The sequence below is a fragment of the Pogona vitticeps genome, chromosome 14 (genome assembly GCF_051106095.1).
Source record: "Pogona vitticeps strain Pit_001003342236 chromosome 14, PviZW2.1, whole genome shotgun sequence".
NCBI lineage: Eukaryota > Metazoa > Chordata > Lepidosauria > Squamata > Agamidae > Pogona > Pogona vitticeps.
The window spans coordinates 17,674,881-17,688,839 of NC_135796.1; the positions used below are offsets into that span (position 1 = coordinate 17,674,881).

The window sequence follows — 13,959 nt, forward strand, 5'->3', positions numbered from 1 at the left end:
AAAGCTTTCATTCTGGCTTGTCTTGAGCCAGTCCAAGAACCGTCCAGGGGTAGATATTGCCTTGAATCATGTCAGGGCAAAACTGGGATTCACAATTTGGGAACGATTCCTGATCAAGTGCTGGGTTTAAATCGAAAAGTCTTAGGTCCGTGCTGGAGTTGCCAGCTGCTACACAAAAGCTGACGGCCCCTTTAACTTGTATTTCCAACGTCTTTTCTCTTTCTGCGAACAAAGAAAAACGTGTTAATGGAGAAAAACACAGAACAGCCCAGCAGTGGCTTTTGAATCGACAGTGCTCTGTCTGGAACTCCTCCCTTTCCTCCTCCGAGGAGTCTATCCGATGTGCGTCTCTGCATGAATACCTGTTCTGAAAACTCTCTTTCCAATCAATTCAAGGACTCAACACCAAAGAGAGGCACATAGAGCCTCCTTATTCCTTCTGGATGGCTCCTCCTCATAGAACCGTAGCAAAATCGAGAAAATTAGGGCTCGGAGAAGGATGACTATTTTCTCTCTTCCTTCTTGTTTGCCTCCTCTAAAGCCTTTGTACCTTTCAAAATTCAAATAAAATTAAAAAAAAGACAAAACGCAGTGGCAGCTTAAAGACTAACTTGATATACATCTATTTTTGATGTGCGCTTTCGTGGACTTCTCCCGGCCGTAAGCGAAAGAGGCGCAGCAGGGGCACAAATGTTTATACATGGCCTCCGAAACAGAGAAGCTATCTGAGCACAAGAGATGGGTGGCTGGTTGGTTGGTCAGAAAGTCAGTGGGGTTTTTTTCCCCCCAATTCTGGGGATACCCCCAACCCTTTTGTTTCTGCAGGTCTTTCCTGACACCTTTGTGCTGGCAAGAGTGTGGGAGAACCTCGGTCATAGAGTGGTCGAAATGACTAGATAGGTGGGGTATAAATACAATCAATCAATCAATCAATCAATCAATCAATCAATCAATCAATCAATAAAAAATAACAACAGCGGTAGAGGGACAGGGATGCGGAGTCAGATTGGCCTTTGACCTAAAATAAAATTAAAAAAAAAATACGGTTTGTCTGGCTGGAGCAGTCCATAAAAAAACAACTTAAACTAACTTTCCCAAAGTTTCAGGCGGCGCGTAATCCTGCACCGGCTGCAAACAGAAGGAAGCAGGAAGCACCGTCCCCAGCAGGGGGAGGAGAGCCAGTTTTTTTTTTCCCTTCTATAAAACTAGCCAGGGCTTTCTCCTCCTCCTCCTCTTTTTTTTTTTCTTTGCCTTCCTTTTGGCCGCAGCGACCGGACCTTGCAACATCTGGGGGGGCGCAAAGCGAGAGAGAGGAAGCGGCTGATTTGACGCCTCCCGGCTGAGCGCAAAGGAGACGCGGACGGAGGCGGCGGGCGAGACGCGAGCCATGGGGAGCTGCGGGACGTCGTGCGGGCAGACGGTGTACAGCTGCCTTTTCGAGTACGACACCCCCCGGATCGTCCTGATCAAGAGCCGCAAAGTGGGGCTGATGAACCGGCTGGTCCAGCTGGCCATCTTGGCTTACGTGATCGGGTAAGGGCTCAGAGGAGGGAGAGAGAGAGAGAGAGAGACAAACACAATCACACACACAATCACACACCTTCCACCAGGACGCGCGGGTCTCTCTGCTTGTGTAGTTTGGGGGTTCAGGGAGCACACACACACACACATACAGACAGAGGAGAAGGCCACCTGGTTCTGGAAACCACACAGATCCACGAAACAGGTGATGCCTTTAATCAATAATTGAGAATATATTATAAAAATCTGCAAGCTTTCAAGGATAAATCATCTTCTTCAAGGCTGTGCATCAAGTTCTGGTTGTTATCACCTGCTGTTCTTCGTGTCCCAAATTCACCTGGCCGGTCCCACTTAATTTGGGCAGAATGTTTGCAAACTAGAAGCCTGTTTGCTCAGGTGCGTGCGCCAGGTAGAAATCGTTGGAAACCATTTTAAATGCATCGGTGGAGGCAGGCTGGCCAAAGTGCTCTTCAATTATGTATAAATATTTCCTTACTATTTCCTTGTCTACTTTTAAAGAAGTGCTTTAGGAGATCTGCTTTGAACCAGCTGCAGGAAGGGAAGATTTATGATTTTAGCACTGACAAGCTGGGAGGGACACCGGAGGATCATCCAGTCCAGCCCCATCAAGGAGGCACCCCGGGGGATTCAAACTCTCAGCCACACCCCTGAGATATTTCGCCGTTCCTTAACGAGCTTAGTCGGATCCACCTCAAAGATTAAACCTTCAGTTTTCAATACTCGTAAACACGGAGCCGTCCCGAGACATTTTGCTGCCTGAGATGGAGTCTGCCCCCCCCCACTTGAGTTCTTCTTTTAAGGAGAAAAGCAGGATAAAAATATTTTAAATACCTATTTTTTAATAAACCGAGGGTGGAGGGGGTGGCTTAGGAAAAACATTTGAGCCATTGCTGTTGGTGCCCCCCTGGTACCGGCCGCCTGAGGCCAACGGAGCAGCCCCAGGGTTAAGCAAGTGAAAAATACAGACCCCCCCATCCTCCTTCCTGTCCTCTGTTTTTTTGCATTTCTCTTTGCGCTCTTGGGAAAATGTCGTTTCGCTGGAGATCACAAAACAAACAAGCAAAGGGAACCTTCGCCAGACTGCCTGGGTCCAGAACAGGATCTTATCTAGAGAAGATAATGTGAAATCAGTCACATGAGGCGTCTAGATTTTGTCACTGTTTCTGAAATGTCCCTTTTCGGTGGTTTTTCTAAGCCACGTGGTGGTGGTAGTGGGAGGTTTGCTTGAAATGCCAAGTCAAAAGATTCCTGAGTGGTTTATATATAGAGATATACCAAATGTCTCTGTATGTTGTGCATCAGTATCCTGCACTGTTAGCGCATCTGTGTGTACAGAGTAGTTTTTAATTCACTCATGTGGGGAGGGGAGAATGCATGGGCCGGGCCCTGCCATTAGTAAGAGTGAGGCCGTGGCCTCAGGCAGCAAAAATTAGGGGAGGGCCTCAAGCAGATGGTGTGATCCGCAGCCTCTCCTGTCTGCTCTATGTTAGCCTGGTATTTCAGGGTTGTGGGAAGATCCGGAAAAGATCCGGTGAGCTTTTATAGAGAGAGTGAAAAGTAGCACTATCTTGTTTTTGTGTGTGTGTGTTGTTGTTGTTTTTTGCCTCAGGCAGTGAAATGTCCTAGGTTGGTCCTGATCCTACATACCATGAAGCGTAAACAGGGAATTAGGCTGTAGGTTCATCTCAAACCCTCATTAGTGTCCAGTCAAAAATGTTTTAATAAATAAATCTTAGAACTGCGACGACTCTTTGGCCCATCGGGTTCCGGGAGGCCTAGGGGGGGAATCGAACTCCCAACCTCTAGATGCCTCTTAAAGCACAGAGCTATCCAGCCGTTCATGTTTCCCTTCTCTTTTCAGGTGGGTGTTTGTGTGGCAGAAGGGCTACCAAGAAACGGATTCCGTGGTGAGCTCGGTCACCACCAAAGTGAAAGGGATTGCGTTGACCAACACTTCGAAGCTGGGCCTCCGGATATGGGACGTGGCCGACTACGTGGTCCCGCCTCAGGTATCTGAGCTGGAGACTCAGTTTCGTTGCTGTTTTGGCTGGACGTCTTTTGTGGTCCAGGATTCCGAGTCTCCCCCTGGAAGCCGGATGGGGTGGAGGCGTCACCTTCCTCGCTTTCCAAATACGTGCCGTCTACGGTGGGTGGAGATAGACTTGGCCACCACCGACAGAAGGTCCACCCAACGTGAGACATAAGGGCGTGTGAGCTGGAGAAGGGTTTGCATATGGCAGTGGTTCCCAATCTGGCGTCCCCAGAGGTTCTTGGACTACCACTCCCAAAAATCCTGGCCAGCCCAGCGAGTGGGGAGGGCTTCTGGGGGGGTGTTGTAGTCCAAGAACATCTGCATAACCCAAGGTTGGTAAACCACTGGATTATCTGGTGAAGGTGAACAAACTCCATCTATGGAAGGAAGGAATCTAAATCAGGCGAGGGGCAGAGAAGCCTCCAGATGTTGTGCGACAACACCCATCGTCCTTCACCATTGGATAGGCTGGCAAGGGCTGATGGATGCAGGCTTATAAAAAAATCACTGCTCCTGCTGTCCGTCCATCTGTCCATCCATGATCATAAGACAATAATCGCACCAGTTCTTCTGCTGATTCCATCCTGACCGATATACTCAATTGGCTTTCCTCCAGATGTGCTTGACAGCATCCTCAGGTACCAGCTGGAATGATGGGAGAGGTTGTCTCTCTTACCGAGAGGACACTATGCTGAGTTATGCTGCTCTTTGCTGGTGTGAAATAGGTCTCCTTTATGCCTTTGATTTATTTATTTTCTTCTGCCACTTCCGGTTTCCCAAAGACCAGTCCCTCGCTGAAAGGCGATCACATGGATCTCTCTCCAAACCATTTTCATTTTCTCGTTTTTTACCTCTGATATTTGCATCCAGGCTTTCCGTGGGGATGTGCAGGTCTCCGCAATGTTGACAAAAAGTCTTCTGCAAGGAGCTTTAGCTAAAATAAATAAAGTGGGACTTAGCAGAAGGTGGCGGTGGTGGGGAATATCCCTGCCCTCTGTAAGATAAGGATCGAGTTTGCTCTCTGGACACTTTTAAATAGAAGGAAAGGTTAGATGGGAAGGAATAAGAGTTGTTTTTTTTCGTAGAGTCATGCCTGCTTGTTACCAGCCTAATCTTCTCCTTTAATTACCCTTTGCCTTCTTTAATTCCTTTTCCCTCACTTCAACTTCACAGCAGTCTGTGCATAATAAAACCCGGAAGGTGTGCAATTAATATATTTGCCCCGGATGTGCTTGATCTCTTCTCTTCCACCTGGGCAGGATGTGTGCTGTTCATTCACACTTCCGATGTCTTTTGCTTAAGTGAGAATCTCCCTTTCCACGTTCGGTGGCGATCTCAAGGCTGGCCGGTTAGACTGGTAGGCAGTGGGACGCGTTCCGATTTCTTCGTAGTCCATAAAATGACATTTTGATGCCTTTTGCTCCCTTGGCCTTCGTGAAAATGTCTTTGATGCCAACGTTTCCTTCCTGAGACATGTCATCGCTCAGTGGTTCCCAGCCATGGGTCCCCAGAGACTACAACTCCCATAAGCCTTCCCCACCAGCTAGAGTGGCCAGGATTTCTGGGATTTACAGTCCAAAAACATCTGGAGACCCAAGCTTGAGAACTGCTGGCAAGAATTGTGTAGTTGTTAGAGCGTGGGGAGGCCGGATCTAAGTTCCTACCTGCCCACGGGGATCACTGAACTGGCAATTTGTGTGTCTCGTCTTGTCTTACCTCGACGGGTTTTTTTTAGTAGATTGCCTTGAGTTTAGATTGCCTTGAGTTACTTCGAAAAAAGATGGCATGTACATGGAATGAATAAACAACCAAACAATAATAAAAGATCCTTATCCTGTCTAAGTGCTATGTATTTCCTCCCACTTTTCTTCCCTCTGTAGGGTGAGAATTCTGTGTTCATCATGACCAATATGATCATCACGTTGAATCAAACACAAGGACGCTGCCCGGAGGTAAGTTTGGCAGCAAATTCGCTGCCCTTCGATTTCATGGACGGGCACTCTGAAAACGTAACACAAAGTTGTGCGTTTTTGAAAGAGGATTAAGAGGGAGACCATTTCCATCTCCATTCCAGAATTTAGCCTCCTTCGATGTCTGAATGACAGGGATGTTAAGTGTAGGGAATAGAAGAAGCCCATGTGCATAATTTATTGAGGTTTCAGGATTTGCCTGCCTCTGGTACAAAGTTTTCTTTAAGTTCTGTGCAGCATGGCGATTCCTGTCTCAAACGTGGGCTTTTTCTGGCAGCCTTCCTGATGCATTGTTTTTGCTTAAAATTGTGTTTATTTTGATCTTTTGATCTCCACACAAACACCCATAATTCTGAGACCTGTACTCCAAAGAGACACAAATATAGACAGCTTAGTTTTCCACCAATCCGTGTATAGCAGAACCAATTATTCTTGTCTTGTTTCTTTTTTTATGTGTCTACCTGCAAAAAAAAAAAAAAAAAAAGAGCCAAACTTCCTAAGCTTGGATCAGAAGAGGCAGGGCCCTCCCCCAAACAGTGGTGGGGATCGATAAAAACTATTTTCCGTTTTAATACATTTTGTTTTCTTCCTGTTCAGCAGCTAGATAAAACTACCAGATGTCACTCTGATGCAGACTGCGAAGAAGGATACACAGGCATTCACAGCAATGGTATGGGCTAGTGGGGTGGATGATAACAATTTTACTTGCCGTTTAGATAAAATCCATAGGTCTTTTTTTCTTTTTAACCCATACTATTTTAAGTAAAAAAAAAAAAACACATGGGATTTTAGATCATAGAATCAAGTCCAACCCGCTGCTCAATGGAGGAATGCAAATCAAAGCAGATCTCAGACGTGGTTGTCTAAGTTTCCCTTGAATGCCTCCAGTGTTGGAGCACTGACCTCATCCCGAGGTCATTGGGTTCCCATTGCTGTACTGCTCGAACAGTCAGGAAGTTTTTCCTGGCATTCAACCAAAATCTGGCTTCCTGTCCCTTGAGCCCATTGTCTGGATAAAAGATAAAGCAGCAGACATTAAAATTTGGGTTGATGCAGAGTTTGTGTGACTTGGTAATGAATTATGGTGTTTTGGAGGGGAGAAAGGGAGAATGCAGCAGAGAGAAGGCAGGGGCAACTGCAGGACAGGATCCGGCCAGTTATTAATGCATTTTCTTCTGCGGCCTTTTTTTCCGTGTCCCTTCAGGTGTTCAGACTGGACGCTGTGTTGTTTACGACCCTGCAAACATGACCATCAAAACATGTGAAGTGTTCGCTTGGTGTCCCGTGGAGGATGATGATAAGGTGCCCCAGTAAGTACTTTGAGGGAGTAAAAAATTATGGCAACCCTTTTTTTGAATCCAAATTAGTTTGGGAACAAGCAAGGATTTGTCTCCTTGAACCCAGCTTCCCAGAAATTGTGTCCGCTCTCTGATGCCGAATAATTATCTCTCTGTGTAATTTCCCATGAGGTCTCTGTTCGAACAAAGGTGAGATATATAAATGTACAAAAGGTAGCTGGACGTGGCAGGATTTGAACCTGGGATCTTCCACGTGCAAAGCAGCGGCTGTGCCACTGAGCTATGAAGGGAGGCTGGGGAGTTTGGCCCACTGCCCACCATTTCCCTATCAACATAGGCCAACTAGTTGCCGATCAGCCTTTTAAAATGGCGAGGCCGTTTTCCCACGATGATCTCCTTCTCTCCTTTTTTCTTATTCTTCTTTTCATTGTCTCTAGACCAGCTTTCCTCAAGGCTGCTGAGAACTTCACTCTCCTCGTGAAGAACAACATCTGGTATCCCAAGTTCAACTTTACAAAGTGTGTATCCTTTCCTTGAATTCTGCTGGGGCTCTTTTGGTTGGGGGGGGGGTTCTTGAGCTTACTTTGGGCTCGGAGAAAATCCTTGTTCCAAAATTTGAGTGGTGGTTGATCACAATGAGGGAGACATTTGGAAGGGTTGTATAGCGAGTGGCGGAAGCGGAGTTTGCCTTCACCGGTGATGGTGGTGAGTGGAGGAAACAAGCAGGGGAAAGTGAGCCGGACCACCAGATCATCCAAAAGAAAATGAGATTTAATTGGTGGACTGTGATTGCTTACTGACTGATTAATTGAATCCACTTAAATCCTGCTGTACAGCTAGAAGAACCCTCAGTCAGCTTCACTGATCAGTTCAAAAAACGACAAGGGTCTGTGCCGTCCTCCTTACAGTGTGATAGGTAGAGTGAGGATTTCTATGACATGTCACACTTTCTCTGCAACCTATAATTGAACCCACAAGCAAGCTTAAACATGTCGATGAGTGATCTGGTCTTTCTCACCAGATGGCTCACAGACATGTCCAAACCCGCTTACAAGTTCAAACATAGGCTGCAGAAAAAAAATATATAACATGTCATAGAAATCTTTCCCCTATTGATAAGACATGACACAAAAGGAAAGAGGGATGCAGAGGGTAAAGGAAAACAATCAAACTCAGGCACAGGTTCTTGAAGTGGGGAGGTTCCTCAGCCGAATGAGAAGGCTGCTGGATGATAGTTGAGGAGAGGCAAAAGCTGATGGAGCTGAATTTTCAGATGGTGATAATAATGACCTTTCTTTCCACCTCTTTCTCTCTCTCCCTCAGCCAGTTTCAAAGATATTTAACACTCTGTATAGCCACAGAACGTCTTATAGGAAGAAACTAGCCGTAAAGTAAAGCAGGCATTAGAGGGTGATGTCTCTGAATGAGATACATGTGCAGCGTGAGATGATTTATGATTACCTTCATTTAGTCATCTTCCCCGGTGGGGGGGCTTCTTTTTAATTCCCTATCCAGGCGAAACATTCTCCCCTCCATCAATCAGACGTATCTCAAGAACTGTACCTATCAAGCCGAAACGGATCCTTTTTGCCCAATTTTCCGTCTGGGTGATATGGTTGAAGCTGCTGGGCAGAATTTTCAGGAGATGGCCGTTGAGGTTGGTGAAAGCAGAAGGGGTTAGAATAAAAGGACGAAGAGAACGACCGTTTCTTTCCTCCTCGGCGTAGCCCGCACATCCTGCAGAAAATTGAGAGCGGTGGTACCAGGTTTATTTGTTTTATTTTAAAAAACAACGGTCTGTTGATTTACCCATTGTTGATGCGAAAATATTTTTGCTGCTTTCCTTGCCTCGAAATGCAGTTGGCTCAAAGTAGCACAATGAGAGCTAGAAACATGGTATGTTGTAGGGGGGTATCAGTCACACAAACTTTGACCCTGCTCATTATGTTATTTTGGATCATTTACTTCCTTGTGCCTTGTTACGCCTTTCCCTGACTTCGTGTCCCGTGCGATGTTTATTTCTTTGCCTTTCTCTTGAGCAACCCACCTATTTGAAGAAGGTCCGCCAGGCGACCGTTTACACAAAAAGGCACTCATGCCCTGTCACAAATGAGATCAACAAAGCAAATATTTAACCTTGCTTGTTTGCTTTGTACTCTTCTCCGGATGAAGGCTTTCTTTCAGGAGCTACTGCTTTCAGGCGTGCTACTTATGGTATTTGCAAAAGGCTCTCTTTAAAATGGCTTGGGATCCGGCTACAGGACAAGATAAGAACTGGGAAATCTCTGGTTTGAACTTTGGATAGCTCGGCGGCTTTGGTCTCTGGCTGTGGAGCCAGAGGTTGCGAATTCGATTCCCCCCACTGGGCCTCTTGTGAGAGAAGAGCCAGCCTGGGTGGCCTTGGGCCAGCTGCACACAGTCCCAGGGTGTCCCTAGAGGAAGGGAATGGTAATGCACTTCTGAATATTCTGTATCTAGAAGCCCCTGAAAAATTTGATGGTTTAATTAAATCAAGTGCTTTCTTTCTTTCTTTCTTTCTTTCTTTCTTTCTTTCTTTCTTTCTTTCTTTTTGCAATTGCCTCAGTCTCCCAGTCTCTAATACGGAGGTACAAGAAGAATATTTGTTGAAATGCTTTAAACATTTGAAATAAGGTCTGTAAATCCAACCCCTTTAGAAATGAGCCAGGGTCACTTCAGTTTTGTTTTGCGAGCTTGGGAAAGTACCTTTTTAAAAAACACCCCTTCTGGAATCCTCCAGTCATGATGATTTTGGCAGCTAGAAGATTCTGAGGAATTTTGCCCCCCCCCATTCCCCCCCAAAAAAGGTAACCTGTCCACATTTCAGAATGTTTTTCCCCCCAACTTCTTTTTCTTTTTCCTCTTCTAAACGGCCATGAGTCATCAAGGACGCGTTGCTTCCCAAACGTTGTGTGAAATTGAGCAGACACGCTGTTCGGGCTTCCTGTTGGTGGGAAAAAATTAGGATTTTGCCTCCCTAGCCATAGAGGGAGAGAATGATGCCAGACTGAAATGCAGTGTGCATGTAAACAGAAGACCTTGCTTCGGTTTCTTACAGGGCGGCGTGATGGGGCTGCAGATCAAGTGGAAATGTGATCTGGACAAGCCGGCTTCCCGCTGTGTCCCGAAGTACACCTTCCGCCGCATTGACAACAAGGATCTGGCCCATACTGTGTCCCCTGGGTACAACTTCAGGTAGGGAGAACAGGAGAGAGCCAGGATCCTGGCGCCGGGATTCAGTGTCTTAGCTATGGAGCTGCCTCGTGGCCCTTAGCGAAGCATTGCCTGCCGTTCTGTCTTCTCTCCAGATTTGCAAAATACTTCAGGAATGCAGACGGCGTAGAGTCCCGGACGCTCATCAAGGCCTACGGCATCCGTTTCGATATCATGGTGTTCGGCAAGGTACATGGCCTTTTCTGAATCGTACCCTCGAGCCATCATCTCCTTCTGAGAATCATCTTCACGAATCACATGGCTTTCCTCTCCTCTTTTTTTTCGGTTCAGGGGTGGGGGCTCGGGTCTTGGCAGTGGAGACCCACTCTTGGAATGCATCGGCTCCCACGTTTGAGCGTTGCTCTCTCTGTGACGACGGCCTAAAGGTCATGAACCCCCAAAACCGTCAGCATTAGTTGTTTAGAGGAGCTTTCAATGACATCCCTACCCGATTTTATATTTGGTCTTATGCCTCGTGTTCCGCCTTATCTGATAACTGATATTATGCCTCTTGTATTATGCTTTGTAATCTCTAGTGGTTTTATTTATAACTCTATTGTTGTGGGATTATATATTATTTGACTATAAAATGCCCGGAATGATGTGATGGATGGATGGATGGATGGATGGACGGACGGACGGACGAATTAGAGAGAGAGAGATGGATGGATGGATGGATGATAGGGGAATGGATGGATGGATGGATCGACAGATGATGGATGGATGAATGAATGGATGAAAAAAATAGGCAGACAGATAGATGAGAGAGAGAGATGGATGGATAATTGCCTTGGCCTTTTTAAGACCTACCTTTTGATCCCTCCTGACGCATGGGATCCAATTCTGTTGACCACACTTGCACATTTTTAATCATCCTTCCATTTCTTCTTTTTCTTCCTTCTTGCACATACTTGTCTGTGAACCATTTCTTTGAATAATCTGGGTTATTTCACTGCCTCACATTTATCGACGTCAGAGGCTTCACTGTATGTAGGCTGGTGTGGATCGTGGCAAAGATTTTATTGCAGATCTAAATCTCTTTTGAAGAGCGGTTGGTGGAAAGCATGTGAATTAACCTGTTGTATATCTGCATCTTTTTCAGGCGGGCAAATTTAATATCATTCCTACAATGATTAACATTGGATCGGGTTTAGCCCTGTTTGGGGTGGTAAGCTTTTTTTATTTCTCCTCTTTATGTAATGCTTCCTTTTCTAATAAAGAACTGGTCAGTTTTTAATTGATTTGAAAATAATACTTCTCCTCCCCCCCTTGGTTTTACCCTTTATTTAGGCCACTGTCCTGTGCGATGTCATTGTCCTGTATTTCATGAAGAAAAAATATTATTACAGAGAGAAGAAATATAAATATGTTGAAGATTATGAATTGGTAGGTCTGGCAAATAACCTCATGCGATAAGGAGCTCATGTGACTGGTGTGAACTTTCATGTTTAGAACATTATAAATGCAATTCATGTGAGGTTTTCTTAAGAGATGGTTTTTTTTGTTTTCCTTTGATTTTTTGCAATGTATAGAATCCTAGAATCGTGGCGTTGGAAGGGGGCCTCGAAGACCGTTGAGTCCAACCCACTGATCAAGGCAGGAATCCATATCAAAGCACATCTGATAAAGGGTTGTCCAGTTTTCAGATGGATACACCTTCCGATTGGAATATCACACTTTCTCCCCTAAGGATTGCTAACGGAATTCTTGCTCTGTGAAGCCAGATTCATTGTGTGGGACACTTTTACATGCCGTTAATTCAATCCTGAGTGACTCTTACCAGAGGCACACTAGGGAATTGAATTCCCAAGCCCATCCACCTAGCTGTCTAGACACCGTAAACCAGATTATAATACCCAATGCCCATTTTAGGTTAGAAGGCTCCTTTTGACTTACTTAGATGTGTTGTTGAATACTAGAATTTATTTGAGGGGAACAAGTGGACTCAAAAAAGGGCAGCTCACATCCTCGGGACAAAATTAGGATTTGGTTTTAAAGATGACCTCATCATTCCAGTAGCAAATTTCCGTCATGCGCTTTCTTGATTTAAAACTAGGCACCCACCTATATCTAAAAATCTAAAGGTGAGCTAAAGTCTCCCTTTCTGTCTTTATTAATTTTAAAGGAAAGTTAAGGTCATATTTCATCCATATATTAAAAAAAAAAACTAAAACGATTTCTGTTAGTGTGTAAGGAACAAAAATGTTAAAAGCTACTGGATGGATTCTGTGGGTTGTAGTCCAAAAACCCAAATCTGTTCACCTCATTGTTTGCGAATTTTGTCTTAATTTCCCCTCTTTTTTTTTTTCCAGGGAGTCGATAAAATCTATGGATCCCAGTCGGAAAGTCCAGAATTCCGTGGGGACCAATGACAGCTTCCAAGTTCTGCCATGAATACGGTCCTATTAATTTCACGGACAGACTGCGAATGCGATCTTTCTCTTTCTGAGGGAACTGGTCAACTAGCCTTGAATGTCTAACAGGATCCAGCAGGAAAGAAACCCACCAACGTCCTTTGCTGATCACCATCCTGGCGGGTCCTGTTCAGACGTGGCAATACTTTTGATGCTCCAGTTGAAAGAAGATTGCCATCTGACCCCAAAGGGAATGAAGATTGGGATATTCTGCAAATAACGACCCTTAACACTTTCTGTGAAAGTTTTTTATGTGGATGGTTGGGGGGCAGAGTCCTCTGCTCCCTTCTGGATAGGTCTGGTTCCCATTTGACCCCCACAACCACCATCAATTCCCTTCCGTCTTACTAGGTTTGCCCATCATCATTTCTGAGTTCTGCTCTGACAGAAGAGAACCTTCTTTATGGTTGCCAGTTGGCTGAAGTGGGGAACCTCGGTCGCCCTTGTCTGTCTCTGCCCCACGAGAAAATCTAGAAAATACAAATCCATCAGTCAAAATCTCGAGCATCCCTTCAGAACCACACCTCTGAGACTTCTTGGGAGGGGCAAAGAAGTGGTCCATTTCACTTAAGATAGCTTGACGTGTTCTGAAAAGGTGCACTTTACTTGCAGACCCCTCCCCTCCCTTGCCATGCCCGTCTGTTCACAAGGGCCAAACGAATTACGAAATGTGAATTCCGAAATGTGGAGGGGAGGATCTGTTTTGCACAGAAAATAAAAGGATTTCTAAACTTCTTATCCCATTTTTGTGCTTCCTTATTCTGTTTGAGTCACTCAGTGAGTCATCTGAAATGCAGAGTCGTAACCTTTTACACGTGTACCCATCTTGCTTCTGTAAACAGGCATGCCGTCTTCAAGCGGAAGAGTTGTGGATTTCTATAAGAAGCCACAGAGGGTTCTAGATGGCTTCTTTTCCTCCCCCCCAACAATAACGCCCCTCATATTGGGTTGAACATGAGCAAGTCCTTTGCGGGGGGGAATAACCAAGAGAAACTGGCTTTCAAACTTATTTTCTTGAAAAAAAAATGCAAATAAGAGGAAAATAAACCCCAGCCTGAAGCAAAAATATTTCCAGAAGGATAACTTTATTAATATCTTGTGGAGGAAGTAAATCAGGAACTGCTAAGTTTGATCCCATTTACTTAATGTTCCTGCATGGGGTTCTTCACATCTTCTCTCATCTTTAATTTCCTCAACTGCCGATCATCTTGGCCTTCTCACGTCACCATCGTAGACCCTCAGGTGAGGGGAGAAGAGAATTCCTGCGTTTCCTTCCAATAATCCACTGTAAATGAGGAATAAAAGCTATGTAATATTTTGGTTGTTTCCTCAAAATACGTCTTGCAGCAGAACCTCTGGTCCAATATGGATGGTGTCAAAAGATGTGAAAGAAAACTCTGAAGGCTTTTCTCTTTTTTTCCAGGCGAGTGTTTGTGTGAGGCAAACAGCTACCAAGGAATGGGTTCTGTGCT

General features: G+C 45.2%; 2 protein-coding genes across 3 annotated transcripts in view; both read left to right on the forward strand.

The window, feature by feature from the left end:
* GPN3 (GPN-loop GTPase 3) overlaps positions 1-13,959 on the forward strand; it is a 184,093-nt gene that overhangs the window by 142,029 nt on the left and 28,105 nt on the right. The window lies entirely within an intron of this gene.
* Positions 1,247-13,225, forward strand: P2RX4 (purinergic receptor P2X 4). Of its 2 annotated transcripts, none has more exons than XM_072983570.2 (12): positions 1,247-1,533; positions 3,404-3,551; positions 5,455-5,526; positions 6,142-6,214; positions 6,749-6,854; positions 7,280-7,360; positions 8,358-8,499; positions 9,919-10,055; positions 10,169-10,262; positions 11,176-11,241; positions 11,364-11,459; positions 12,386-13,225. In XM_072983570.2, the coding sequence occupies exons 1-12, from the start codon at positions 1,388-1,390 to the stop codon at positions 12,443-12,445; spliced, it is 1,221 nt and encodes a 406-aa protein (XP_072839671.2). In that variant the 5' UTR covers positions 1,247-1,387; the 3' UTR covers positions 12,446-13,225. The 2 variants fall into 2 exon arrangements, with proteins under 2 accessions (XP_072839671.2, XP_072839672.2); XM_072983571.2 differs by having other exon boundaries at positions 6,145-6,214.